Source organism: Leptomonas pyrrhocoris, assembly GCF_001293395.1.
Source record: "Leptomonas pyrrhocoris isolate H10 chromosome Unknown, whole genome shotgun sequence".
In the NCBI taxonomy this organism is placed as follows: domain Eukaryota; phylum Euglenozoa; class Kinetoplastea; order Trypanosomatida; family Trypanosomatidae; genus Leptomonas; species Leptomonas pyrrhocoris.
Genome location: NW_015438373.1, coordinates 276,912 through 302,574, shown reverse-complemented (window position 1 = coordinate 302,574; position 25,663 = coordinate 276,912). Strand labels below are relative to the sequence as shown.

General features: G+C 56.4%; 6 protein-coding genes across 6 annotated transcripts; all 6 read left to right on the top strand.

The window, feature by feature from the left end:
- Nucleotides 1–2,082: 2,082 nt before the first annotated feature.
- Nucleotides 2,083–2,500, top strand: ABB37_07165 (putative calpain-like cysteine peptidase putativecysteine peptidase Clan CA family C2; the record flags this gene model as incomplete). The annotated part of the gene is made up of 1 exon (XM_015805703.1): nt 2,083–2,500. The coding sequence occupies exon 1, from the start codon at nt 2,153–2,155 to the stop codon at nt 2,498–2,500; it is 348 nt and encodes a 115-aa protein (XP_015655709.1). The 5' UTR covers nt 2,083–2,152.
- Nucleotides 2,501–3,883: 1,383 nt separating this feature from the next.
- On the top strand, nt 3,884–8,337 carry ABB37_07164 (putative SNF2 family helicase-like protein putativeDNA excision repair protein; the record flags this gene model as incomplete). Its single annotated transcript, XM_015805702.1, has 1 exon — nt 3,884–8,337. The coding sequence occupies exon 1, from the start codon at nt 4,426–4,428 to the stop codon at nt 8,335–8,337; it is 3,912 nt and encodes a 1,303-aa protein (XP_015655708.1). The 5' UTR covers nt 3,884–4,425.
- A 2,572-nt stretch (nt 8,338–10,909) lies between these two features.
- Nucleotides 10,910–13,837, top strand: ABB37_07163 (putative protein kinase; the record flags this gene model as incomplete). Its single annotated transcript, XM_015805701.1, has 1 exon — nt 10,910–13,837. The coding sequence occupies one exon, from the start codon at nt 10,910–10,912 to the stop codon at nt 13,835–13,837; it is 2,928 nt and encodes a 975-aa protein (XP_015655707.1).
- Nucleotides 13,838–14,300: 463 nt separating this feature from the next.
- On the top strand, nt 14,301–16,087 carry ABB37_07162 (hypothetical protein; the record flags this gene model as incomplete). Its single annotated transcript, XM_015805700.1, has 1 exon — nt 14,301–16,087. Exon 1 carries the CDS (start codon nt 14,384–14,386, stop codon nt 16,085–16,087), a length of 1,704 nt encoding a protein of 567 aa, XP_015655706.1. The 5' UTR covers nt 14,301–14,383.
- Nucleotides 16,088–16,844: 757 nt separating this feature from the next.
- ABB37_07161 (putative kinesin) lies at nt 16,845–21,188 on the top strand (the record flags this gene model as incomplete). Its single annotated transcript, XM_015805699.1, has 1 exon — nt 16,845–21,188. Exon 1 carries the CDS (start codon nt 17,208–17,210, stop codon nt 21,186–21,188), a length of 3,981 nt encoding a protein of 1,326 aa, XP_015655705.1. The 5' UTR covers nt 16,845–17,207.
- A 1,485-nt stretch (nt 21,189–22,673) lies between these two features.
- On the top strand, nt 22,674–24,296 carry ABB37_07160 (hypothetical protein; the record flags this gene model as incomplete). Its single annotated transcript, XM_015805698.1, has 1 exon — nt 22,674–24,296. The coding sequence occupies exon 1, from the start codon at nt 22,851–22,853 to the stop codon at nt 24,294–24,296; it is 1,446 nt and encodes a 481-aa protein (XP_015655704.1). The 5' UTR covers nt 22,674–22,850.
- Nucleotides 24,297–25,663: the final 1,367 nt, after the last annotated feature.

The following is a 25,663-nucleotide window of genomic DNA, read 5'->3' as shown; positions in this document are numbered from 1 at the left end:
CCTTCATTTAAAAAAGAAAAAGAAAAAACTAACTTGATGCCTTCCCTTTTGTTTTTTCGTTCTGCAAAGCAATGCTTTCCATATATTTTCCCCTCCTGCTTCCACCTCGTAGAAGTTGCCACGGTGCTCCGCCTTCCTTCTAAGTCCTGTCATCAGCATTCGTTTTCGATTATTTTTGTTTTGTTTTCTTTGCTGTTTCTTGCGTTCAAGGAAGCGAAGCTCCCTATCGGCAATATCGTTATTATTATTATTATTCTCTTTCCTTCTTCTTTTCCTCTCGACACCGTCTCCGTTGGCTACTGTCTTGGTTATATCTTCTTTGTGGACTTCCCGCCCCTCCTCATCCGTTCGTTGAGCATAAGCATGGGCCTTTCGCTTGTTCGTTTGGGTTTTTTTTTAGATCTACCGTTACCAGCATTGATTCACTTTCTCTTTCTTCTGTTTGTGAAGACACACACACACACACACGTCTCCTTTGATGCCCTTCTCTCTGCCAGGCATTGCGCATTCCCCCCAGCAATATCTCTCTTACGTGAAGGTGCCTGTGTTGCTGCTGTTGTTGTTTCAGGATTTGTGTGTGTTGCAGAGCCCTTTTTTTTTCTTTCTTTTAAGCCACCACCCTTTAAACGAACACCTCGAAAAGGATGTTTGTATATGAGTGAGCAAATAGTTTTTATCAGATATATTTTTTTATCATATATATATATATATTAAATAGCGCCGCGCAATGCCCTTCGCACTGCTATAAAACTATTTTTCTTCTTCTTTCTTTGGTTGAAGTTGTAATGCTATTCTTTCCGTTGTTGTTCCTCTTCCCTTTTCATTGAGCTCTTCATTTTTTATTTTTTGATTTAACTGCTTTTTATGATGTTGGGTTTGTGTGCGTGTCTTTAATGCCCAGCGTGTTTTCATCACCGTACTGTTTGAATGGTTCTCCGGCGCTTTGATTTCACAGCTTTCAAACGGGGGTTTTTTTTTCGGGGGTGCTGTTGTTTGACGGCGTTGACGTTGTTGAGTACTTTACCTCCGCAGTACGTTGTTTTGTTGTTGGTTTGTTTGTTTGTCCGTCGTTCACGTGTGGTATGGGCGGGGGCCACGCAGCGGACTGCGCAGTCACACCTCCCGATAGGTGTGTGCCTTCCTTCTCACACGGAACAATGTAGAAGGTGTTGAGAAGGGGGGAAGTGGGCGATGGCGTACGATGAAGTATGACGCTTGAGCATGTGTGTGTGTGTGTCGCAGCGATCTCGAGTGGGGAGAAACATCATGGAATTGACGTTTAAACGATAATAATAATAATAATACATACATAAAAGAAAAGTATTTCCTTTGTTTGTTTGTCTTATTATTACTATTATTGAAAAGAAACCTATCGACAGTGTGTACGTGTGGGGAGGAGAGGGGAGGGATGTTTTCTGTTCTGTGATCGAGTGGAATGAAGACACACGCGCACGTGCACACGTAATACGGCTCCTGTTCCGGTCATGTGTTTGGTGCTCACCGTTTCCAGTGAGAAGATATGTGAGTATATCTTTCTTTGTCTCTCTCTCTCTCTCTCTATATATATACAGAGATATCTATTTATACTTTGAAGTCCACTCGTTTCCTCTGTGAACATGTTTGTGTCCATCAGAACTTTCTTTTTCTAATGTGAAGCTTTTTGGCGGTTTTAAACGTAAACGTTAAAAAAAAAGAGGGGCAGAAAGATTCGATCTACTGCATTTAAGCGCACCGGAACGGCGTGAACATCTGGAAAGGCGAGAAGTAGAAGCTAAACTTTTTGCTGCTGTTGGTTTCCTGAGAGTGATTCGTCTTCGTATTCCCTTTCCGCGACCTCGCCGCCGTGAGAATGAGAGAGGGCATGAAGAAGTCGAGAACGAAAACTCTACTGCCTTCTTTCAAGGGTTTGGGTTTCGTGTTTCTGTGGCGCATTGAAAGCCGGCGCCGCCGTTGCGTGCCCAACGTCGTCTTTCCCTTTCTCTCCTTCTATTACTCGAATTTTACCTTTCTTTTGGGGGGCTTTTCATTTCCCACTTTTTGCCTCGTCGTGTATATCCCAAACACACACCAACACACGCTTCAGATCACACCAATCCTCCTTACGTTATTGCAACTCTTCCCTCCGCTTTTTTTCGAATCTCCCCTCTCCACCATGTCTGAGATCAACTACGAGAACGGCCAGCCGACCTACACGGGTGACACCGTCGTGAAGTGCTTCAAGGACAACGGAAACGGCCTGCTCTTCCGCATCGTCAACAACGACGAGCACAAGTGGGCGTTCTACAACGACACGACGAACTACAACATGGTGGTGAAGGTCTCCTTCGGCAAGGACAGCAAGATCGAGGCGCTCGGCAACACGAAGATGGAGAAGGACGAGGAGAGCGGCGAGTTCAAGTGCGTGTTGCAGATCGCGCCGACGAAGACGGAGATGTTTATCGAGGGCGAACCGAACGGCTTCAAGATCAGCTTCGAGGCCAACCCGATCCCGAAGGCGTAAAAGGAAAGCACTCCTACGAAACCACGAAAAGAGTTAAGTCGCGCACTTGTCCGGACACACAGCACCGTAAGTTGTAAGCTGCAAAAAAGGGGGGAAGAAAAGAGATAAGAAACAAGGAGATCAGCCGTGAGAGGAGAAACAACCACCTGGAAGAGAAACGAAGGGAGGCTGGTTTGTTCGTTTGGTTTTCCTTTTTACGCTGAAGCGTTCTCTTCTCTTCTCCCCTTTCGAGATTTGCTGGGACGGGGCAAAGCTGCGCGTGGCTGTCGGCTTCTCGTACACCCTCTTTACGCCTTCGCGGTTAGTATTATATATATATATATCTTACGTGCTTCGCTTCACCAATACACTACCCCCCCCCCCCCACCGAATGCGTGCTTTTGTTTTGTTTTCCTCTTTCATCCGTTATACATCAACATATATATATATATATCTTTTGTTTTTAATTCAAAGGCGGCTATGGAGGGAAAAGAATCCGTCTGCTTTGCGACGTCCTGCTTCAAAGAAGAAAGGGATAAAGGGAAAAGGCTGTGTGTGTGTGTGTGTGTGGACGTGAATGGGGAGGGGGACATTTGCTTTTTCATTGTTATTATTTTTTGATGGCTATTGTTTTATCACTGTTCTTGATGTCGCCGAGAGGCACATGGTAGTTCGGAATGAGTGGTAGGTAGGTACACGAACTCGAACGCGGCCAATAACACTTGATGTGTTCCTTCTCCATGTTCAATCCGCCATATCGAACCACGCACACACACACACACACACACACACAGGAGCACACCGTTATATTACTATTATTATTCCTCTTCCGTTCCGAGATGTTACGTGACTAGCAGACGTACGTCCACCTCCCTGTAGAGACAAATACCACAAACTCAAAAACCAACCAAAGAAAAGAAAAATAATTGCAAAGAGACAATGCTGTTCTGCCATCTGGCATAGACATAAAGGGAAAAACCAATATCAAACAAAAGTATCGGTTATATGTGCTTTTCATTGATTCTGTTTTTTTTTTAGCTTTCCATGTTTTTTTCTCGTTTACCTGTTCTGTGGAGGTGGTTGAGGTTTACCGTCACCCTCTCTGAAAAAAAAAAAGATATATATATATCTATATTTATTTAGTATGTAAGAAGCCTACAGGTGTTGTTTCCATATCCCCCTTGCAGACTTCCCCCTTTTTTCCCCGTCCGTGCACCGAGTAACACGGAGCTGACGATCACCACGTTCACACGTGCGCTCGTCGACCCCCAGAGAAGCAGCAATCCCGAATGGCCATGCTACATGTTATTTTGCTTCTTCTGCTTTACGACTCACGGTTGCCCTCTGCCTCCACCGCTTCTTGTTACTTTTTTTTTCACGTTGATTCCCAATAATAATAATAAAGAATGTCTACGTCTGGCTCGTCAACGTTCATCTACGAGACGTGGACTTAGATAATACAATTTCCCCTGTACTGCTCATAGCACCTTCTCCGTGTTGTTTTCAGGAGACTCTTCAAACGCGCTCGACACTCACAGTTATTAACTACGTTTGTCATTCTGTGATCGTTGCTTCCCGGCTAGATATACTTAATGAAAATGATAATAATCGTATACACATACATCTGAACGGAAGGTATTATTATTACTACTACGACTTCAGCTAAATCTGCCTCTGATCAACTATACTTACTTTTTATTATTATTATTACTCGCCACTATCATACCCTTTCGCCGTTTTTTTTGTTGGTGTTGTTTTGTGCCTTCACACTCAATCGGGCCTTGTGGAAGTCGAGCACCAGTTCGATACGCCTACACACACATACAGATGAGCAAAGCATACACAAATCTGTCTTTATACATTTAGCCTTGGTTTCCTCCCCCTCTCCTCCCCCCCCCTCCTCTTTCTTCTCGTTATCATACCCCCGCCCTTCACAGCTGCCCACCATGGCAGACGATCTCGCAGCCCTGCGGCAGTACGGCACCTTCCAGGATGAGGAAGAAATGCGATGGGAGGTGGCCGCTCGCGTCGTCGCCAGCTCCTCGCGGGCTGCGATCGAAGATGAGGCGAAGTTGGCACAGGCCTACCGCGATCTCGAAAAGGCGGAGCACCGCGCGCGTGAGCTGGAGATGGAACTGGAGGACGCACAGTACGCGGCGGCACAGGAGTCGACGGTGCTGCCGTCATCGTCGTCGTCGGCGGCGCCGCGCGCGGAGGGCCCTTCGTCGTCCGATGCGGCGGTGCGACGTGTATCGGATGTGAAGTATCAGCTCCACGCCGCCCAAGCAGAACTGAAGCGGTGCGACGCGGTGGTGCGTCGGACGCAAGAAGAGGTGGACCGCCGACAGGCCGCACGCCTGGCGGAGGCGAAGCGAAAAGAGAAGGAGCAGACGGCAGCGGATCAACTCCTCGCAGCGACACCACGGTCGGCCGCTCCTGCTGCCGTCGCCGTCTCTTCTGCAGCGGCAGCCCATTCGGTCGACAACGGCAGCAACAGCGCGAGACAGGCGGCCAACGGATCTGCCAAAGGGCCCAGTCAAGCACCCTCAGCCTCGCACGCTGGAGACAACAAAAATAACGGAGGCCGCAGTAGCAGCAGCAGCAGTCATCGTGGCATTAACGGTTCTGCATCTCCCGCTTCGCCCACGACGACGAAACGCGTGCTCTACCGAGTCCCTACGCACCTGCGCGGCATCACCCAAAGCGACTACAGCGGCGGCGAGGTGCTGCCGTCGCTCAGTCGAGTGGCGGTGACGCGAGCGGATATCCGCTCCAAGCAGCGACGCTACCAGGACGACTCCGACATGACGCACTACCTCGAGCGCATCATCAAGCGTCAGCGCTTGGAGGCCGTGGCGAACCAGCAGCGTCGCATCGCAGCGACGACGGCGACGGCGAGGACAGCCTCAGCTGCCTCCTTGTCCGCGGTGGCGAGCGTGCAGCCCAGCGCATCCGCCCTGGCAGCGGTGGGGAGCACAAAAGGGAAGTCCGAGAACGTCGCCGGTGCTGATGGGGATCGCGGGTCCACGATGCACGAGCAGGCACGCGTGAAGCAGGAACCAGGGACCGAGTCCGCTGCAAATAACGACAGCATCATCAGCAGGGGTGTTAAAAGAGCGGAGGCAACCAAATCATTGACAAAGGAAGACGAGGACGCCGCGGAAGAAAACGGCAATTCAATCCAGCAACATCAAATCAAAGTGGAAGAGGAGAAGGCGGGTGGCACTGCAGACGAGGCAGATGAGAACGCCATCATCGACGTGGACGCGCTGATGGAAGACGAGGATGATGCGGCAGTGGAGGCCGCCGTGCACCGCGCCGCCGCCCAGCTTCACCAGGAGCGCAGCGGGACCGTCACACCGCGGTCGCGGTCGCTGTCGCAGGCCCCCGCCCAGCCGAACCTCCCCTCGCCCTCCACCCACGCCGACGGCGATGACGATTTAGTAGTAGAGATGGAGGAAGTCACGCTCCTGCCGGGCGTGAACATGGACGCAAACATCTACAACCGTCTACTGGACTACCAACAGGAGGGCCTGCTGTGGCTGCTCTCCCTGCACGCCCGTCGCGCCGGCGGCATCCTCGGGGACGAGATGGGGCTGGGCAAAACAATTCAAGTTGCCGCCCTGCTGAACGCGCTGCACCACTCCCGCATGCTGCGCGGCCCGGTGCTGGTCGTGTCGCCCATGACGGTGCTGCGGCAGTGGCTGGCGGAGCTGCACCGCTGGGCCCCGTACATGCGGTCCTGCGTGATGCACGAGAGCAGCGGCGGGGAGTCGACGCGGACGGCGCTGCTGCGCTCTGTGCAGGGGACGCCGGCGGTGGTGGTGACCACCTTTGCGGCGATGCGTGAGCATTGCGCGCTGTTGCAGCGCACTGGCTTTCAGTACATCATCCTCGACGAGGGACACAAGATCAGCAACCCCGACGCCGGTGTCACGCTGGCGGCGAAGTCCTTCACGACACCGCATCGGCTCATTCTCAGCGGCAGCCCCATTCAAAACTCATTGAAAGAGCTGTGGTGCTTGTTTGACTTCGTGCAGCCGGGGCTGCTCGGCACGATGAACCGCTTCATCGACGAGTTCGAGACGCCCATCTCGCAGAGCCGCAACGTGCGGGCGAGCCCGCTGGCCCTCGCCACGGCGGTGGAGTGCGCCAAGACGTTGCAGGACCACATCGCCCCCTACCTCCTCCGGCGGCTAAAGCGGCAGGTGAACACGCAGCTGCCGCCCAAGTACGAGCGGGTGTTGCGAGTGCCGCTGACGGACCAGCAGCTCGAGCAGTACCTGCAGGTGCTCTCCTCGCCGGTCGTGCAGCGACTCTTCGCGCAGACCGTCATGTACGGCTCCCGCACCGGTGGGCTGGATCGCGACGGGCGCGACAGCACGGGGTCGCTGCACGTGGCGGGGGCCCGACTGAACATGACGGCCAACCGGCGCAACAATAGCGGGGTGCGACTAGAGTCCTTTCGGCTCATGAATCAGCTTCGCCAGATCTGCAATCACGCGGACATCTACGCCGTGCAGAGGGGTGCGGATGCAGAGGACCGCATGTTGCTCCATCGCAGCCGCGGCCCGCTGCGTCCCGGTCAGCACCGCTCCTTCCGCAGCAACAACCCTGTGAACCTGCTCGGCAGCGGCAAGCTAAACGCGCTGCTGATGATGCTGAAGGAGTGGAAGGCGTTTGGGCATCGCGTGCTGGTCTTCTCGCAAACTCGCATGATGCTGGACATCATCGAGAACATGTGTGAGCAGCAGAGCTACACCTACATCCGCATGGACGGCGCTACGAACGGGCACCACCGGCAGGAGCTGATGGACCGCTTTAACGAGGACGACTCCATCTTCGTCGCCCTCCTCACGACGCGCGTCGGCGGCATCGGTGTTAACTTAATCGGTGCTGATCGTGTGGTCATCTTTGACCCGGACTGGAACCCGATCACGGATGTGCAGGCCCGGGAACGGGCGTGGCGCATCGGGCAACGGCGCGAGGTCTGTGTCTACCGCCTCATCACAAGCGGCAGTGTGGAGGAGGCGATCCTGCGTCGGCAGCTGGCGAAGATGTACGTGACGGACAAAGTGCTGAACGACCCCGAGCTGCAGCGCTTCTTCCACGTGCAAGACAGCTTCATGGAGAACTTCTTGCTGGGCTCCGAGTACGAGCCGCGGGTGCCGATGGACAAGAAGTACCTGCTCACAGCGCACCACCTGCACAACTCCACCGCGGCGGTACCGAGCGCCGCGTCACGTCAGCCACCCGTGGTGGATGAGACGCTTGGCGACTACGGTGCCGTCGTGTCTGATGGAGAGGGTGAAGACAGCAGCAGCAGCAGCAGTCGTTCTTCCGTGAGTTGCACCGAGGACGAAGTGGTGGAGGACAGTAGTGATGGCGATGGCGGTGCGAGTGCGCCGCGACGCGGACGGAGGCACAAGAAAGCACGCCATGAGCGCGACTTCGGTATGTTAGTTCCTGTCAAAGATGAAGGCGACGACGACGGCCACCACGGCGCACGTGGCGGCCCCGCAGCCGATCCTCGCAGCGGTGCCGCGTCGACGAGGGCGAAAGGCAAGGAGTGGAGAGAGACACAGCTGCTGCAGGACTTGGTGGACCAGCAAGACGTCATCGTCGCGGGCAAGGATCGGGTGGTGCAGCGGCTGGCGCGGAGAAAGGCGGAGTCCATGATGCAGCGCGTGTCGTCGCGGGTGTCGGTGATGGTGACCATGAAGGAGCAGCAAAAGAAGTTCAGTCTGCTGAACGCGCTGGAGGAGAAGAAGGCGAAGGAGGCGGTGGAACGAGATGAGAAGCGGCAGGCCTATCGAGAGGAGGTGGCTGCTGCGGCAGCGAAGCGCCGTCGTGAATAACCCGCACCACACTGCTCTTCTCTTGTGCTACTATTATTACTAGTACTTGTGAATATATATCATTCTTATTATTGCTATTATTTTTTCAGTTCTGCTGCTGTGGTGTGGCGCCTTCTCATTATTACTATTATGGCTTTTCTCCATGTTCTTTTTTTTTCTTTTCGACTTTGCTTTGCAGTGCCCCCCCCCCCCACCCACTTTCTTTTCCTGTTGCTGCTGTTGTTCGTTATGCACTGGTCTGGTCTTTCCGGAAGTGGTCATAACCGTACTTTGGACGTCCGGGTCCGCGTGGGCCGGCTTTACTTCCGCATTTGTCATGTTCACGTATTCTTTTTTACTTGGCTTTTCGCACCTCACTACACATCCAGCTGTCCCGCTTTTCTTTTGTCTTCAAACCCCCAAATGAATAGAGAACGACATCTTCAAAGAATTAAATCTTCAATCGTAAACAATATATATGTAACGGAGCAGCAAGAGCTACGCCGGTGCATCGGCTGGCTGAATCGAGCGTCCTCCTCCTGTTCAATCTCTCGCTCTCGGGCCCAATACGTAAAGGCGCGTCTTGTGGCTGCGTATATTCTTTTATATTCATACATCTCCTTCAATCCCTCTTCTCATCTTCATCAACGTTCTTTTTTTTCGTGAACAAACGCGGTGCAAACGCGTATGCTCTTTGATCAGCTCTTCACGTGCCCCCATCGGTCAAAGCATACGATAACGGCGAGGTCGATCGCTTCCCTGTTCTCATTAATAGATATAGACATATATATCTGTAAGCACCTGCTGTTCCTCTCGCTCCCTCTCTCGCGCGCGCGACTGTGTTTGTGTATGCTCCCCCTCTCTTTTCAGTAGAGTGACACGCCTTTACTCTGGCTCTTTTTGGATTCTTTTTATTTATCTTTTCCTTCCGACTGCCTCTGCACGTTGAGCGCCGCGTCGCTGAAGACTGTGCGACGATCGCGCTGCTCCTCTCACGGGGGGGTTTAAAGCCAAACAGAGCAGCATTCACGCCTGCGCAAAGGGGAAGGGGAAACAAAAAAAAAACGACGCGACGAGGCGTACAAGGCGTTTACTCGTGTGTGCGTGTGCGTGTTCCCACGCGCGTGCGCATTTGTTGTTGTTCTTGTGTTGTTGTTGCGTCACTCACACCGAAAGTACACTTCGTGACGCGACAGTCTTTACCTGTGGAAGCGTTGCCAGTCGCCTGTGTGTTTGTGTGTTTGCTTCTCCTTCCTTGTCGTGTTACTGCTCCCAGGACTCCACGACGACGAGAGCGAAAACAACATATACATATAGGTACATGTAAATACATCTCCCTACAGCCTTTGTTTCTCGCCGTGCTTTCTGTTGGCTGCAGCATCATCTGGAGAAGTGAGAGCAGCATTACTAATTACTGATTTTATTACTATTGTTGTTGTTTTCATATTCACATGAGTCGAATCAGCAAACAAAAAAGGATAAGAGAAAGACAATAGAAGATAGAAAAGTGTATTATTCTACTTTGGGAGAGAGAGAGAGAAAGAGAGATTCTTCTTTTGGCATTTTTATTCTATCTTCCCCTGTGTGCCTTGTGTGTGTTTTATTGTTACTATTAGTATTATTATCTTTTCAAAAGCCGCCATCGCTTTTCTTTTCTTTTCTTCGTACAGCATTGCAATAGAGGAATTAAGACACATTCATACATCCATAAATCCACCCGCCCCACACACACACACAGACACAAGCACAACGCATACTCATCTTTGCTTGTATGACCGCTTCATAGCATTTGATTTGTTGTTGTTGCTGTCGTGTTTTCTGCTTCGCATAGTCCTCCTCCTTCTCGGACTTTTTCTTTCATGACTGTGTGTGTGTGTGTGTGTGCGAGTGGGCGAGGCAGAACCTTTTATGTTAGAGTTTCTTTCGTCTATGTATGGTACTTTTGTTTTGCTTGCTTGCTTTCCTTTATTGATTTCATCGCCGATCAACGGAGACGAAAGCAGAGAAACCACCAACAACGAGTAAGAGTACGTTGTTCATGAATTCGAACCGCTTCAATTCGCACTGGTGGTCCAACACGGCGACCTCCGCAGGTGGCAGTGGCGCGAATGCCGCTGGTCGGCTGCCGCAGCAGGCACAGCAGCCACCACCCACCACCGCGCCTTCCCCGCCGCCTCTCCGGTCAACCGGTGGTCTGCCACCGGCCCCCCAAAGCACCGCCAGTCCTCACACAGGAACCGCGGCCGCTTTCACCGTCGCTCCTGCTGCTGAGTCGACGATACTTGTGTCTTCTTCCTCCTCACCTCCGGTGTTTGCCGGTGGCACACCGAAGTACGCAGATGCCACAGCGGCGTCCATGACAGCCCATACGATGGCAGTGGGCAGCTCCGGTGGATATCGGTCGATGGGTAACGCAGCGCCGTACACGCAGACACACGCCGGTGGTTTCTATCGGCCGCCCAGACAACAAACGCAACCGCAGCCGTCGCCGCCACACCAGCAGCAGCAGCAGCAACAGCGGACGTACGCACACGGTCCGTCATCACCTAACTACCCCCTCAACATCAATCCCAACAACAACCATAATAAGCCCATGAGTGATACGACGCCGATCTACATGGTGAATGTGCCGGTGGGCCCTGGCGGTGGTGCGAGCGGAGGTGAAGGGCAGGCGGTCAGCGGGTATTCTCACTGGCGTGGTGGTGGTGGTGTTAGTAGCGGTAATAGCGGTGGCGGGGGAGGGGGATATCACCCCGACCATCAAAGGCGACGCAATGGTGGCGGCGGCTATAGCGGATACGGCGATCTCTTTCAAAGCCCTCGCCAGCAGCAACAGCAACCGCAGCAACACTTGTCTCCACGATCGCAGCACGGACGGCGTCGCGGTGGTAACGGTGGTGGCGGCGGAAGCCTCGGCAACACCGACAGGGGTATGCATTCCCGCATTCCGTCGTCTTCATCCGGGCAGGATCTGCCACCTATGCCGCCCGTTGACAGCAGCAGTGGGACCCATGTGGAAGCAGAGACGATGCACGGCGCGTTCGACCTCTCCTCTCTCTCGCCCCCGCACGCAACGCACAATAGCAGCGCGATGACGGCCGCAGCGGTGGCCGCCGGCGTGAACTTCAGCGTCAGCAACACCGCAGCGACTGCGGCGGTGGCACCTCTTCCATACGCCCTCAGCGGCTCCTCCGCACGACGAGGCAGCGCCGCAGCAGCAGCTGCAGCGGCGAGTGGCGGCGGTGCGACGACGAGCCGCATCAGTGGCGTCGAGCCGCCTTTTGCGCAGCACTCGTCGTCCTCTTCCTCTGGTCTGGCCGGCGGGGAGTTGCGGGGGGATCGCTCTGCTGGGGTGACCATCTCACCTCCTCCGCTGTCACTGTCAGCCCAACAGCAGCAGCAGCAGCAACAACAACCGCAGATGAGCTCTGCGGGGGTCAGTCGGTCCGGCGTCTCGACGTCGTCTACAACCACCAACGCGAACAGCGGTGCAGCTGCTGGTGGCGGTGGCGTTACGCGGTACACCCGCCTCCGCGGCGAGGAGCGGCCGACCGTGGCGCTGTCGCAGAACATCATGTCCGTCTACCAAACGATCAACGAAATCTTCTACCAAGAGCGGCAGAAGCTGCTGGCTGCCCCTGCGAAGTACGTCACCCGCAAGTACGAAGACGCCTCGGGCCACTACGTGCCGTGCGAAGGGGAAGTGATCGCGGACCGCTACGTGTTCAAGGAGTTGATCGGTCAAGGCAGCTTCGGCAAGGTGCTGCACTGTATTGACCGCAAGTACAACGAGCCGGTGGCAGTGAAGATCATCCGCAGCGGTCCCTACTTCGAGAGCCAAGGCTGGTTCGAGGCACAGGTGGTCGCCCACCTGAACAACGACGTGTCGCTGCAGAACCTTGTCGTGCAGCTGCGGAAGGTATTTCTCTGGAAAGGGCACATGGTGCTCGTCTTTGAGCCGCTGAGCTTTAGCCTGTACAAGCTGATCACCCTCACCAAGCACAACGGCGTCAGCCTCGACCTGACCCGAAAGTTCGCGTACCAGATGGTGAAGGTGCTGCTCGTGCTGGAGCAGCACCAGCCCCCGATCATCCACTGCGACTTAAAGCCGGAGAACGTGCTGCTGCGTGATCCGAGCCGGAGCGGGGTGCGGGTAATTGACTTCGGCTCGGCGTGCTATCAGCAGCAGACGACTTGGCGACTGCCGCCGGCGCAGGTGCCGCTCCCGGCCTCATCGCCGAGCGCTTCGGCCGGGCCGCCGTGGGACTGCGTGGGCGAGCGACGCAGCGGCGGTGGAACAGGGACCACAACGACAACGACAGCGGCTGCCGTAGTGAGCAGCAGTAGTGCCGCCTCGTCCCCGCGAGCAGCGGCAACGTCGTCGGTCGCCAAGGCCTCCGCGGGGGGTGGCGGGGAGACAGCTACAGGAGAGACGGCGACTGGTCCTCCACTTCAGCAGCAAACCACAGCTGTGGCTGCCACTGGTACTACTGCACCCACCAGCACCACCGCGAACGCCACGGATATTTTTTTTCCCGCGGCCACCATCACCGCCGCCGGCGCGAACGCGGATGTTGAGGTCGTCATGCCGAAGTACATCCAGTCTCGTTACTACCGCAGTCCGGAGGTGATACTCGAGCTGGGCTACACGACTGCCATCGATCGGTGGTCGCTGGGGTGCTTCTTAACGGAGATGCACACCGGCTGCCCGCTCTTTCAGGGCAACAACGAAACAGACATGGTCGCGTACTTCACGATGGTGCTGGGAGCGCTGCCGGATTACATGATTGCGGCGAGTCCAAAGCGCACGCGGCTCTACCACACATGCCCGATCGTCGACAACAACAACAACGGCGGCGGCGGCGGGGGAGGAGGTGGGGAAGGTACTTCGTCGCCGCCGGCTCTGGGCGGGAGTTCCTCGGCTGCTGGTACCGCCCAAGCACTCTCCCTACAACCGGAGCAGCAGAAGCAACAGCAGCAGCGCGCGGCCTCCCCTTTACTCGCTTTTACGACCTCGCCTTCGCCGATTCTAACGCCGTTTACCGACGCGCCAGGGCACGCGCCTGGCTCGCCCTTCTTCCTCCGCGCGCCGCAGGTGGAGGACACGGAGTCCGCCACGGCGAACGCGGTGCGCGCGGCAGGCCCGGGCACTCCGCTCGAGAAAGTACTTGGCGTGCACACCGGCGGTCCACGCGGCTGCCGCGCCGGTCAGCGGGGACACGACGCGGCCGCCTATGAGACCTTTTGCGACTTCATTGAGAAACTGCTGCAGTACGACCCACGCCAGCGCATGAGCTGCGCGCAGGCGATACAACACCCGTTTTTGGAGCCTATTCGGGTTCTGGAGGCGCGTGCGGCGGCAGCAGCCGTGGCGGAAGCGGATGCGACCGCAACGCCGTCGCGTACGGGCACCGGAGCGGCAGCGGAGGGAGACGAGGGGTCGGCGACCACGGCATCTGTTGCCACTACCACCACCGCGGCGGTGGCACCAGATAAGAGCAGCGACGCCTTCAACGCCTAGCTGCTGTTTTTCCCTCTCTCTCTCTCTCTCTCTGTGGATGCCGCTCTCTTTTCCGTTTCTTTTTTCCTGTGCCTCCGTTGTTTTACTACTATTACTATTCCAATGGTCAATGTGCTGATCACACCAACTCTTTCGTAGACGCTTCAAAGCAAAGGGTTGTAGGGGAAGACAAAAGGTCGTCGCTGAAAGCAGGACCTCAAAGGCTTGCGGCATGCGTTACAACTCGGAATGCGTGGGCAAGACTGAAAAGGAAGACGAGGGGTTACAAGACGGAGAAACATAATACCCCTGCGTCACCCCAGAAAATAGCATCGTTGTTTGTGTGTGTGTGTGTGTGTGTGAGGGCTCACGCGAAATGAACTTTCAAATATACAATGAAAGAAAGAGAAGCTCACTGTGAGCGTACTTATTATTCTGCTCTTTTCCTCCCCCCCCCCCCCCCCTCCACTGCCTGACACACACAGCAACGTGGAACGGCACAAGAGAACATAGCAAGAGAAGCAGGAAAGCCGCCTTTTCCTAACTGTTCACCCTCTCCCACTCACAATGAGCTCGCTGGAGAACACGGCGAGCCCGTCAAAGCGCGTGCAGCGCTTCAGCGACAGCGCCAGCTCCCCACTGCCAGCCGACAGCACCGCCGGCACCATGTCCGCCGGCGACGACTTCAACGCCCTCCTCGTCGCCTTCTACACGCGCACCTACCCCGCCGTGGAGGTCTTCGCGCAAGACGTGGCCGATTTGGAGCCGGCCGAGATGAACGACGCCGTGACGGAGCTGGCGACGGAGGTGGCGGCGCTGCGGGAGGAAACGGAGGTGCTCGCCGCCCACGTGCAGACGCTGCAGGAGCGCCGGCCGGTCGGTGAGGGAAGCAGCGGCGGACCGCACGGTGCTGGTGGTGTTGGGACGGAGCAGCAGCGGCAGCAGCCAGTAACGGACATCGCCGGCAGCTCGCAGAACGACGTCGCGGCCCCGGTGTCGGTGACGATCATGAGTCCCGACAGCGGCAGCACCGGCGCAGCAAACCATCACGACCGCAACGATGACAGCAGCAGCACCGGCGGTGGGTTAACCATCACGACCCACCGCGGTGGCGCGACCGGCACCCGTCGCGGCCGCAACTACCGCCGCCGCTCCCTCGGCGCGCTGGACGTCTTCGTGCGCGTCGACGACAAAGCCGCGTTACTGCGGCAGGAAACGGCGCGGCTGCGCAGTCAGGAAGAGCGTATCACGAAGGAGGCGGACGGCGTGCAGGAGATCTTAGTCGCCACCGTCGAAGAGGCCATCCGCCGTCAGCAGGAGCTAAAGCTGGAGATGCTGCAGTTCCACCGCGAAGTCGTCGGCGACGAGGGCGACACCAATGCCGGGGCCGCCACCGCGCTTCGTCGCAACCCGCTTCAAGCAGGAGACGAGCTTGCCGGGTCGGCGGCGGCGATCCCCGCCACGACCGCCGAGGAGCTGCTGCGCTACTTAGAACGTCGCCACACTACTCAGGTGAACTACTTGGATAAACTGGAGGTTCAGTGCCAGGCGGTGGAACAGGATATCGCCCGTGCGCAGCAGCTCGTGCGGCAGCGCCGTATCGCCGGGGAGGCCTTTCAAGCCGTGGATCTCGAGCAGCTCCGCATCGAGCACAAGCAGTTCACCGAGCGCATGGCCGCGAAGAACAACGAGTTGGCAGAGTTGAAAGGCACCTCCACCCGCACCGTGCAGCAGTTAAATCACTTGATGGGTCAACTGAACGAGTTGGCGAGCGAGCAGACGCGGCTGAAGCGCGAGTCGAAGAGCCGCACCGAGTACCTGTCCCGCTGCGACAAGGAGTACACCACGGCAACGGCGGAGGCGGTGCTGGCCGAATCCAAACACGATGCTCTAAAGGCGCAGCAGGAGGCCATCAGAGCCCCAAAAATTGAGGAGTACATGGCCCAAAAGGCTGAGGAGGTGGAACTGGAGAAGGCAGTGAAGAACTGGGAGCGCAAGGTTCAAATTGCGGAGGGGCAGGCCTCTGTTGTGCGGCAGCACGTCCGCCGCATGCAGTCGCAGCGCACTGCTGCCGTGAAGTACGCGAGTGAGAAGCGGCAGCACCACCAGCAGCAGCAGCGTTTATCAATGGCAGCATCATCGAAGCCGGTGGTGGGTGGCGCTCGAAGTCTGCTCCAGCAGCGCCGGCAGCAGCACCAGCAGCAGGAGCAGCAGCAGGCTGCAGTGACCGCGCCATTGGCGGCAGCACCGGCGGAGCCTGCTACCATGTAGATACGCCCACGAAGAGGAAGTGATCGTCTGCTCTTCTCAAGCAACACAACTGTATATTTTTGCGCTCGCACTTGCACGCATGCGCGCCAAAAGTTGTATCGCCGTGCGGGAAATTCTGACGAGCCGTCGTCTGTTGTCGTTTGCCGTTGTTGTGTTTCTCGTTCTCCTCCTCCTCGTATTACACGCTAAGCTGCTTGTCTTGCCGTTATGTGGGCTATAAGCTGTCTTTTTCCTTTTCTCCAATTATGTATAGTACGCCCTATCAATGGCGCTCTTTCCACGTGCTGTGAGTGTTTGTGGCTGTGTTAGATTGATGCAACCAAAAAAAGACGACATGTACAACAAACAGATGTTGATGAAGAAGCCTGATCCTTCTTCTCCTTCTTCTATCGGTGAAAGCGACGCTGGGCTACATGAAGAGTACTTCAGTGTGAAAAGGAAGACGAGAGTGAAGAGAGGTTCCTCGGCCATTGTTTGTGTGTGTGTGTGTGTGCGTGTATATGTGGGTTGGTGGGCTGCCCTCTTGACAGCATTGAAGGCTCCACTATGTCACTACAACAACCGAAAAAAAGGAATGTGTATTCCGCATCTCGTTGGATCTCAAGCAGCTCGATCAGTACACTTTCCTCTTCTCGGATTCTTTTTTTTCCTTCTTCTTCTCTTTCTCCTTTCCCTCCTGCGCTCTTTCTGTCGTTTTGTTACCCATCTGGAACTTAACCGTCAAAATAATAATATGTTGTTGTTGTTGTTGTTTGAAGAAGCACAGAAGAACACGCCAACAGTTCTTGAGTGTCGGCCGGCTCTTGGCGGCCCTTGACGCTTCATCTTTCTTCTGGGAAACGATATTCTTTAGTAGTGCTATTATTTGTTTACTTATTTTTGGTCCTTCGTGTGTTGTGGGGAGGCAAGGCGAATCCGATCGTGTTCTTTTTGTTGTTCTGTCGCCTGAAGACCACACACACGTACACATACACGCCAACCTTTATGTATTTAAGAACTTAACAAGCGTCTAAATTGCTGTTTTCTTTCTTTGCAAGTTAACCCCCCCCCCCCCGTTAAACCTCGGAAGTGCTTGCAGACATACGCACACACACACACACATACATAAAATTCCAGCAAGATGTCCCTCCCACTTATTAATGGCAGCAAAGTAAGTGTTTCTCACCGCACGGGCCCGCAGCAATCGAAGCAACATGGCGAAGTGAAGCGCCACCCCTCTCCCTCCTCGTTCGACGATGGCGGGGGCGGATTTGCTGACGATACCGCCCCCACAGCCGGCACCGGCAGCAGCACCGCTGACTTCCGCATCCTCGTCGCGGCGCGTATTCGTCCCTTCACCGAGCGCGAAGTGAGACAGTGGCGACAGGAGCGGCGGGCAGGGCAGACACCAGAGGACACCGAAGAGGCACGTCGAGCGCGATTGGCACTTCGACAGCCTTTTGGGCCCGATTACAAGTCCCTCAACGCCACCCAGACCGTCTTTGACAAGTCGTGGACGCGGCGCCCGAACGACGGTGACGACGACGATGGTGTCGGCGCGAACCGGGCCTCCTTCGACGTCCATGAGGTACCCCTCCCCGTGGTGGAGGTAGAGAGTGACGGCAGGACGGTCGTGCTGTTGGATGCGCAGCGTCTGCTGAGTGACAGCGGACGTGCGCTGGCCCCGGTGCGGAACGCCTTCACGTACGACTACGTGTACAGCAGCTTCGCGCCAGACGTGGAGCTTGATGCTCAGCTGACGGAGGCGAGTCTAACCGGACGAAGGATGAAAGGGGGCGGGGAAAGAGGAGAAGCGGCCCCCTATGTGATTATGGACAACGACGACGGTGGCGCAGCCCTGACGTCGTCGCACACGCCTGCGCAGGAAGAGCAGGCAGAGGCGGAGCAGGTGGCCCTCTACGAGCAGTTGGCCCTCCCACTCGTCGATGCGGCCCTGCAGGGGTACAACACCTGCATGTTTGCCTACGGGCAGACGGGCAGCGGCAAGACGTACACCATGATGGGCACCACGCGCCATCCCGGTTTGATTCCGCGTCTGTGCCAGCGCCTCTTCGCGGCGGTCGCGTCACGCAACGCGGCGGATGCCGGCAGCGGCGCTGGTCCGGCGCTGGTCACGTTGCAGCTCTCCTACATGGAGATCTACAAGGAGCAGGTGCGAGACCTGCTGAAGCAACGTCCCAAGAACGCCATCCTCCACTACAAGAGCCGCTTCGACAAAAAGGACGTCGACAGCGACGAGTACCGCACGCTGAAGGTGCGTCATCACCCATCGAAGGGCATCTACGTGGACGGCCTGTCGAGTGTGCCGGTGCGCACCTGGGACGAGTGCGAAGTGTTTTTGCAGCAGGGCAACACGTTGCGCACGCAGGGCAGCACCGCGATGAACGCCAAGTCCAGTCGATCGCACGCCATCTTCCAGCTGCAGATGACGCGGCGCGAAAGCACCGGTGGACGGGTGCGCGGTCGAGAGGTGGCCCTGGAGACGGTCAGCAAGATTAATCTGGTTGACCTCGCCGGTAGCGAGCGCCACACGCAGGCAAAGACGACCGAGAAGCACTTGGCAGAAGCGAATAGCATTAACGCCTCCCTGTCGACGCTGCGCCGTGTCTTGGAGGGGCTGATTGCGAATCGCGCGATAGCACAAGGCAACAACCACGGTGCGGGAAGAGGAGGAGCAGCAGGCGGCGGCGGTAAAGCGAAGAAAGGGGTAGTCATCCCCTATCGGGAGAGTCTGCTGACCTACGTACTGTCGGACAACTTAGGCGGGAACAGCTTCACCGTCATGTGCGCGAACGTGTCGCCGTGTGCGGCAAACGCAGGGGAAACGGAGTCGACGCTTCGCTACGCCACCCTCGCCAAGAGCGTCGTGAATCATGCGAAGCTGAGCGAGGCCCCGACAGCGCGGGTGATTCGTGAGATGCGCGATCAACTCCGTGTGATGCAGGCGGCGCTGCGCAGCGCACCCGACCCGTCGCACGTCGCCGAGCTCGAGGAGGGCGTGCAGCTGAGCGAGGAGCTGCTCCGTGCGATGAAGAGCCGCGAGCTGAACTACGAGGCTCAGCTGCACGAGCAAGTCGCGCAGACGGAGACGCTGCGGCGAGCGCTGGAGACGCACCGGAAGCAGGAGACGTACTGGCGGGCCAAGGCGCAGCAACAGCAGCGCGAGGTCGAGGAGCTTCGAGAAGCGTTGTTTGAAGCGACGCAAAACGGCTCCCGGGTGCAGCCCTCCTCCTCGGCAGAGCCGCCAAACAGGACGGGCAGCAGCGGTCGCGGTGGGGCAGGCGATGGCAAGTCACCCCAACTGCCCTCGCTGAACACCCTGACGAGTTCCTTCCTCAATGAGCAGCACAGCGGCGTGCACGATGTCGATGTCGATGCACTCAACATAAAAGCACAGCGGCAGCGGAAAGATCTGCCCAGCTTAGAAGGTGGTGGTGGTGGTGGTGGGCCGCCTTCTACGGCGTCCCGCGACTGGAAGCCCACGCGTGCACGCGGCACGCCGCTGTCGCTCATGGGGATGCGCGGCGGTAAGCAACGCCCGTCCCACACCTCACTGCCCGCGTTGCCGGCGAGTGCCCTGGAGAAGGGAGCGGGCAGCAGCGGCAACAGCGGCGGCGGTGGTGGTGTTCGTGCGAGCCGGCACAACACCGTCGCCACTGCACCCCCATCGGGGCAGCAGCGGAGTCCGTCGTTGAAGAAGCTATCCCTCAACGCACTCGCGCCGCGGCCGCCCTTGCCGAAGCCGGCGGAAACGCAGAAGAAAGGCAGCGACATGCGGGCGAAGCCAGGAGGGACGGCGGTGACAGACGACAGCCACAGCAGCGATGCGCTTTTGATGAACCTGCGGGCGATGGAGCCCGGTGGAGACGGTGGTCGCGGCACCGCGGAGCACCAAGACTCGGCGCCGCCTTCGTTCTATCAAACCGAGCAGGTGCTCACGTGCGGCGCGGAAGCCGCGGAGAACAGCGACGAGCGGGGGGTCGTGGATGACGAAGACGGTGAATGCAGTGAAGCGGACTGGACGTCGAGTAACGCGGGCCACAGTGACGGGAACAAACAGGCAGAGGCCCCTCATCCTCACCCGCACCCAAGGCCGCTGGAGCTGCATGAGCTACTCGATCTCCAGCGGCTACAGGAGCAGGCGGAGGCGCTCTACAACGGCAGCAACGGACTCAGCAGCGGGGTGCTTGAGATTGAAGGTGTGGCCGCTACACCATCCAAACAGCGACCTCCCACGAAGTCACCGCACGTAGCGGCGGCACGGCAGGCCCAAGCGGCACGAGATCGCCGTCGCAGCTCGTCCATCGCCGCGGCGAGTGCCGCAGCAGCAGCAGCGGCGGCAGCTGCGAAGAAGAAAAAGAACACGAAGTCCACGAGGAACAACGCGTCACCGGCCGAATCGCGTGAGGCTTCCGCAGAGCCCGCGGTGGCGCAGCGGCAGCGGGACATCACGGTGTCCGCCACGAGTGCCGGGGTCAAGAAGATGCCTAAAGGTGTCGGCGCCGCACATCCGAAGCAAACCCGGCGTCTTCTTTTGCTGAAGCAAACAGCGCCGAGCGACGACGACGGCAGTTTCGGCGATGCATTCGAGTTGCCCTCCCGCACCTCACGCAGCCCACACGGTGATGAAGGGCTGACGGACATCCACTCCGCCAGTCCCGAGTACCATGAAGAGGAAGAGGAAGGTGAGGCAGATGTCATCGTCAGCGGTCATACGCATGTTCGATCTGTGGATGGCGGTGAAAGAGACGGCGCTGCATTGGCGGTGGCATCACTTCGAATGCGCTACGAAAACAACGATAACAACGATGAGGATGCGGCGGAAGGGTTAGAGGAGAAAGACGCGTCTCCTGAAGTCACGCGTGAGCCTCCAAGTGCGCTCCGCAGCAGTCGTAGTGACGCACAAACAGACGAGTTGTGTGCCGATGACACGGAGAGCATCGCTGCGTCGTTGAACCGCTCCGGAAAGGTATCGGACGTTGCGCAGCGCTTGCAGAAGAAACGGCAGAAGAAGCAGAAGCGCAACGGCACTCGAGCCTCCATCAACTCCGACACTCCGGAGAGTAGCCGGCACTACTCCACGGTGGACACGCTTTTTTGATCGTCTTTGCTCGAGGTGCAGGCTGCAAAACGTATGTTGTGGACAGCTTTGTTGTTAACTGTGAAGCAGTGGCTTTCTCAGATTTTTTGATTTTTTGCTGCTGTGTTTTTTTCTGAGCAGCACAAGATAGTACGTTGTTTTTGCTTGATTTCTTTCTCTCTCTCTTCCTTAGAACCTTTTACTATACGTTTCCCTTTTTGCTTGTAATTCATCACGTTGAGCCCGCATCACCTCTAGAGCTGTAATCAATTATTATTAGTATCATTATTATCATTATCATTATTCGTGTTGTGCTATGTACAGAGCGTTTTTCATTCTTCTTCTTTTTTTTTTTGCTTCACCACTGTTGCTGCTGCTGCTGCTGCCTTCTTTGTTGTTGTTCGTCGGGCGTGTTGTTGTTGCTTTTCTTCCTCTCCACAATGTATCTCGTCAACATCTGCTTTTTTGCATATATTTTTTTCTTTTGTCGAACAGCACTGCATTATAATTATTATTGCTGTTATTCGAAGACTTCATTTTCTTCTTGTTTTTCTCCCTTGTTTGTTCGCAACGGGCCGACTTCTCGGGGTGCCGGCTACGTGTGGGTGTTTTTTGGGGGTTTAGGTGTGTTTTCCTCTCATTCTTCCCTTCGTTGCTGCTGTGCGTGTTCGGGGGTCAAAACTACTCATTTCCGTCTCTACGCGCGTCGTCGTTCCCCACATACACACACACACACACGCGCGCTTCTTCTTCTTCTTTGCTCATCAACAAGTTGATGTAAGCGTTGTAGTTGGGTGGTACGGCGTTGGATTATACCTCCAGTGCTGTTTATTTGGGTTGGGGAGCATTTGTTCGTGTCGGTTTGCTACTGTTGTTGTTGTTTTACTACTTTTGTTTATGAGCCGCCTTGTTTTGTACAGTAACCTGTTCTTCTGAAGCTTTTCATCTCTTCCTTTCTTTCATATATTTTTTTTCCTGTGAACCTTTGTGTGTGCGTGCAGTTCTACGGCGTTTGCCGCCTTCATTGCATTCTTCACAGCACAGTTGTGCGGTGCAGTCAACTGATCAGCAGCGGAAGGTCATCACGATTCTTCTTCCTTTTCTCTTTTACGCGTGCTTTGCTTTTGTTCTTGTTTTTTTCTGTCTATGCCTGCGTCTGTCTGTCTGTCTGTGTGTGTGTGTGTGTGTGTGTCGCTGTGTCGCAGCGGTCTTTCAAGGAAGTGCGGAACCGATCAAATTGTAATACTTGCGAGGTAGATGACGATCACGCGCGTGTTACGTCATCGGAAAGAGGGGTAAAAAGTAACAAGAAGAAATAATGAAAAGATGTAGCTCCCACGCCCAGCGGCTATGCCGCCCCTGTTCGCAGCCCGCATCGTTTGCGTCGTCGCACCCTCTTCATTTTCTCGCTCCTGTCCACCTTATTGACCCGATCTGCTCCTCCTTGTTGCTCTCCTGCTGTTTATCGTACCGTAATACCGTAAAACGCACACACGCACGCACGTAGAACTCCGGGTGAACTGCACGCCACAGCTCAAACAAAACTTTGAAAAGGTTTACCCTTCACTTTCTCGCCGTCTTTAATCCACTCGCCCCCTACACACACACACACACACAACACGCAACAGTATACTATTATAATAAACAGATTTTATTTTACTTTTTTACTCGATCATTGCCACCATGGATCTCGACGCCTTCCTCGCCAAGAACAGCAAGAAAGGTTCGAAGAAGGCCGCCAAGCAGAAGGCGAGTGAGGAGGCTGCCCTCGGCGGCTTCGGCCTCGATGCGGCCGTGGTGAACGCCGCCAAGGCAAAGCCCCTACCCACCACCGCCAACTCAGCGACGCCGACGACGACCACCGCAGGCAGCGGACCAGCCAGCGGTGCCGCGTCCCCCGTGCCGGCCCCGGAGAAAACGGTTGCGGCGCCGGTGGTGATGGTCAACCTCGCCTCCACGAGCACCGCCCGGCAGGCGAAGACGTGGGACGCCGTGAAGGTCGCGCAGGAGGCGCGGCGACAGGAGGAAGAGGCCGCGGCGGCGGAGGAGCAGGCGAGGGCAGCGGTGGACGCGGCGGAGCGGGCGGCGGAGCGGGCGGCGGCCGGCGAGGACGCGGCATCGGACGGGGAAGGCGAGGAGGCCGCCGCCGAAGCGAAGCCGGCGAAGTTCGTTGCCCGCGGCCACCGCAACGCGACGGGTACGCTGCACGACCCAACGGCGTCCAGCCCGTCGAACCGCACCGGGCCGCCGACGCAGGGCATCAGCATGGAGAACTTGCCGACGCTGGAGGAGACGTTCGGGAAAAAGACTCCGAAGGCCTCACCGAAGCCGGAGGGTGGGGCGAAGGCCGGCTCCCCCGCCCCCTCGGCGGACGGCGGCCACCACGCGAAGGACAGCAGCCACAGCAAGGCGGCGACGGCGGTGGGGTCGCCGGCGGCGTCTGCGAGCGGAGGTGCCTACAAACCGCCGAGCTCGACCGGCGAGGCGTACAAACCGCCCAGCAGCGACGGCGCCGGTGCCTATCGTCCTCCGGCATCGTCGGGAGAGGCGTATAAGCCCTCTTCGGGTTCGCCGACGAGCGGTGCGGGTGCCTACAAGCCGCCGACGTCTTCTGGGGTAGGTGCCTACAAGCCACCGTCCTCGTCCTCTGGCGCCGGTGCCTACCGCCCTCCGGCATCGTCAGGGGAGGCGTATAAGCCCTCTTCGGGTTCGCCGACGAGCGGTGCGGGTGCCTACAAGCCGCCGACGTCTTCTGGGGCGGGTGCGTACAAGCCACCGTCCACGTCCTCTGGGGCGGGTGCGTACAAACCGCCGACGTCCACTGTCGAGACGTCGAGCCCGACGGAGGCGTCGACGGCTGGCAGTGGTAGTGGAAGCACGGGTGCCTATCGCCCTCCGGCATCCCCTGGTGCTGGTGCGTACAAGCCTCCGACCTCTACCGGCGCCGGTGCCTACCGTCCTCCGGCATCGTCGGGGGAGGCGTATAAGCCCTCCTCGGGTTCGCCGACGAGCGGTTCGGGAGCCTACAAGCCGCCGACGTCCTCTGGGGCGAGTGCGTATAAGCCGCCAAGCAGCGGTGGCGCGGGTGCCTACAAGCCTCCGTCCAAGCGTGAGGACGCGAGTGCGTAAACGAAAAATTCTGGGGAGGCGTCATGACGCAATTTTGGGGACGCCTTTCCGCGGACAGGGCCTTGGTTCCTTTGTCATTGTGCTAAGCTTTGTTCTGGCTTTTTTGTTTTTACCTTTTCCTCGTTGCGAGTGCGCTGGCACTGTTGTGAGCGTCGTGGGCGTTGCTGCCGTTGTTCTTGCTGCAGGAGGAGAGCGGTAGACGTGCAGTTCCTGTTGTTTCTCCCTTTCCCCTGTTTTTTTTTTTGCCTGCGATCGTGGACCTCGCCGTGGCAACTCGTGCCTGCGTGTGTGACAACGAACTGTCTGAGCGGCGTTTGTTGTCGTCGTTGGTTTTGTTTTGGTTTTGGTTTTTCTTTCTTTGGGGGGGACGAACGAAGTTTTTGTCCGCGAAAGGAGGCGACGCCTCTTTGCTCTTCTTTCTTTGTTGTTGTAAAAGAAACTTTTTCTTTTCCGTCCCTACCGAGTCGCGCGGGCTACGCTTGAGAAACGGCTGCCTGCGCGACGCTCGCTGCACACAGAGACAACCGACAAGTCAGAGGCTGGCTGGAGAGGCAAGCGCAGAGGAAAGGAAGGTCTACTGAGTGACAGTAAGCGACAAGCAGAAGAAGAAAAGAGAAGCACACAAGCTTGTGTGGGTGAGTGTTTGCGTATTTGAGGCGTTGAAGTACCGCTGTCGTTGTGGTCTTCGCTCTGGCTTTGTTTTTGTGGTTGTTGGGTGTTGGGTGTAAATTTAACGGATGCTAACGCTCCATAAGTTCTATTTCGGTTTAAGTCTCTTAAAAGCAAAAAAAAAAACTATGCGCAACATGGCAATTAAACTAAAACAGAAACGGAAATACTTATGACGTTCATACACGAACAGCTGAGCTCACGGAAGAACGCGAAAGGCGGATCGCACCCCGTGTATACGTTTCTTTGTTGTTGTTGGATGTCTGGTGCTTTCACGTTACTGTTGTTATTTGTAAGCTTTGCTGTAACCCAAAGAACGAGCAGATGTGTGTGTGCGTCCGCGCACATTGGAATTGAAAGCGCCTCTTTCTTTTTTTTTCCTGTTTTGGATCAGGTATTCATGGCTCACTCGCGTGCCGCAGAGCTTCTTTTACGTTGTTGTTGCTGTGGTGTGTGCTTTGGTATTCTAACGGCGAGAAGGAGAAAGGAAAGAAGAAAAACTGTTGCCCTCCGTTGTGTGTCTGTGTGTGTGTGCGTGCTTTCTTCCTCCTTCTCGTAGTCTAGTGAATTAAGGAAACATAAGAGCGAACCCACGGCGATAGTTCGTATCAGCCTACACACTTTCTCCTCCTTTCTCCTTCCCTTTTCTTCTTCTTTTCAACCTCTGTCATCATCATTATTATCATCATTATTATCCT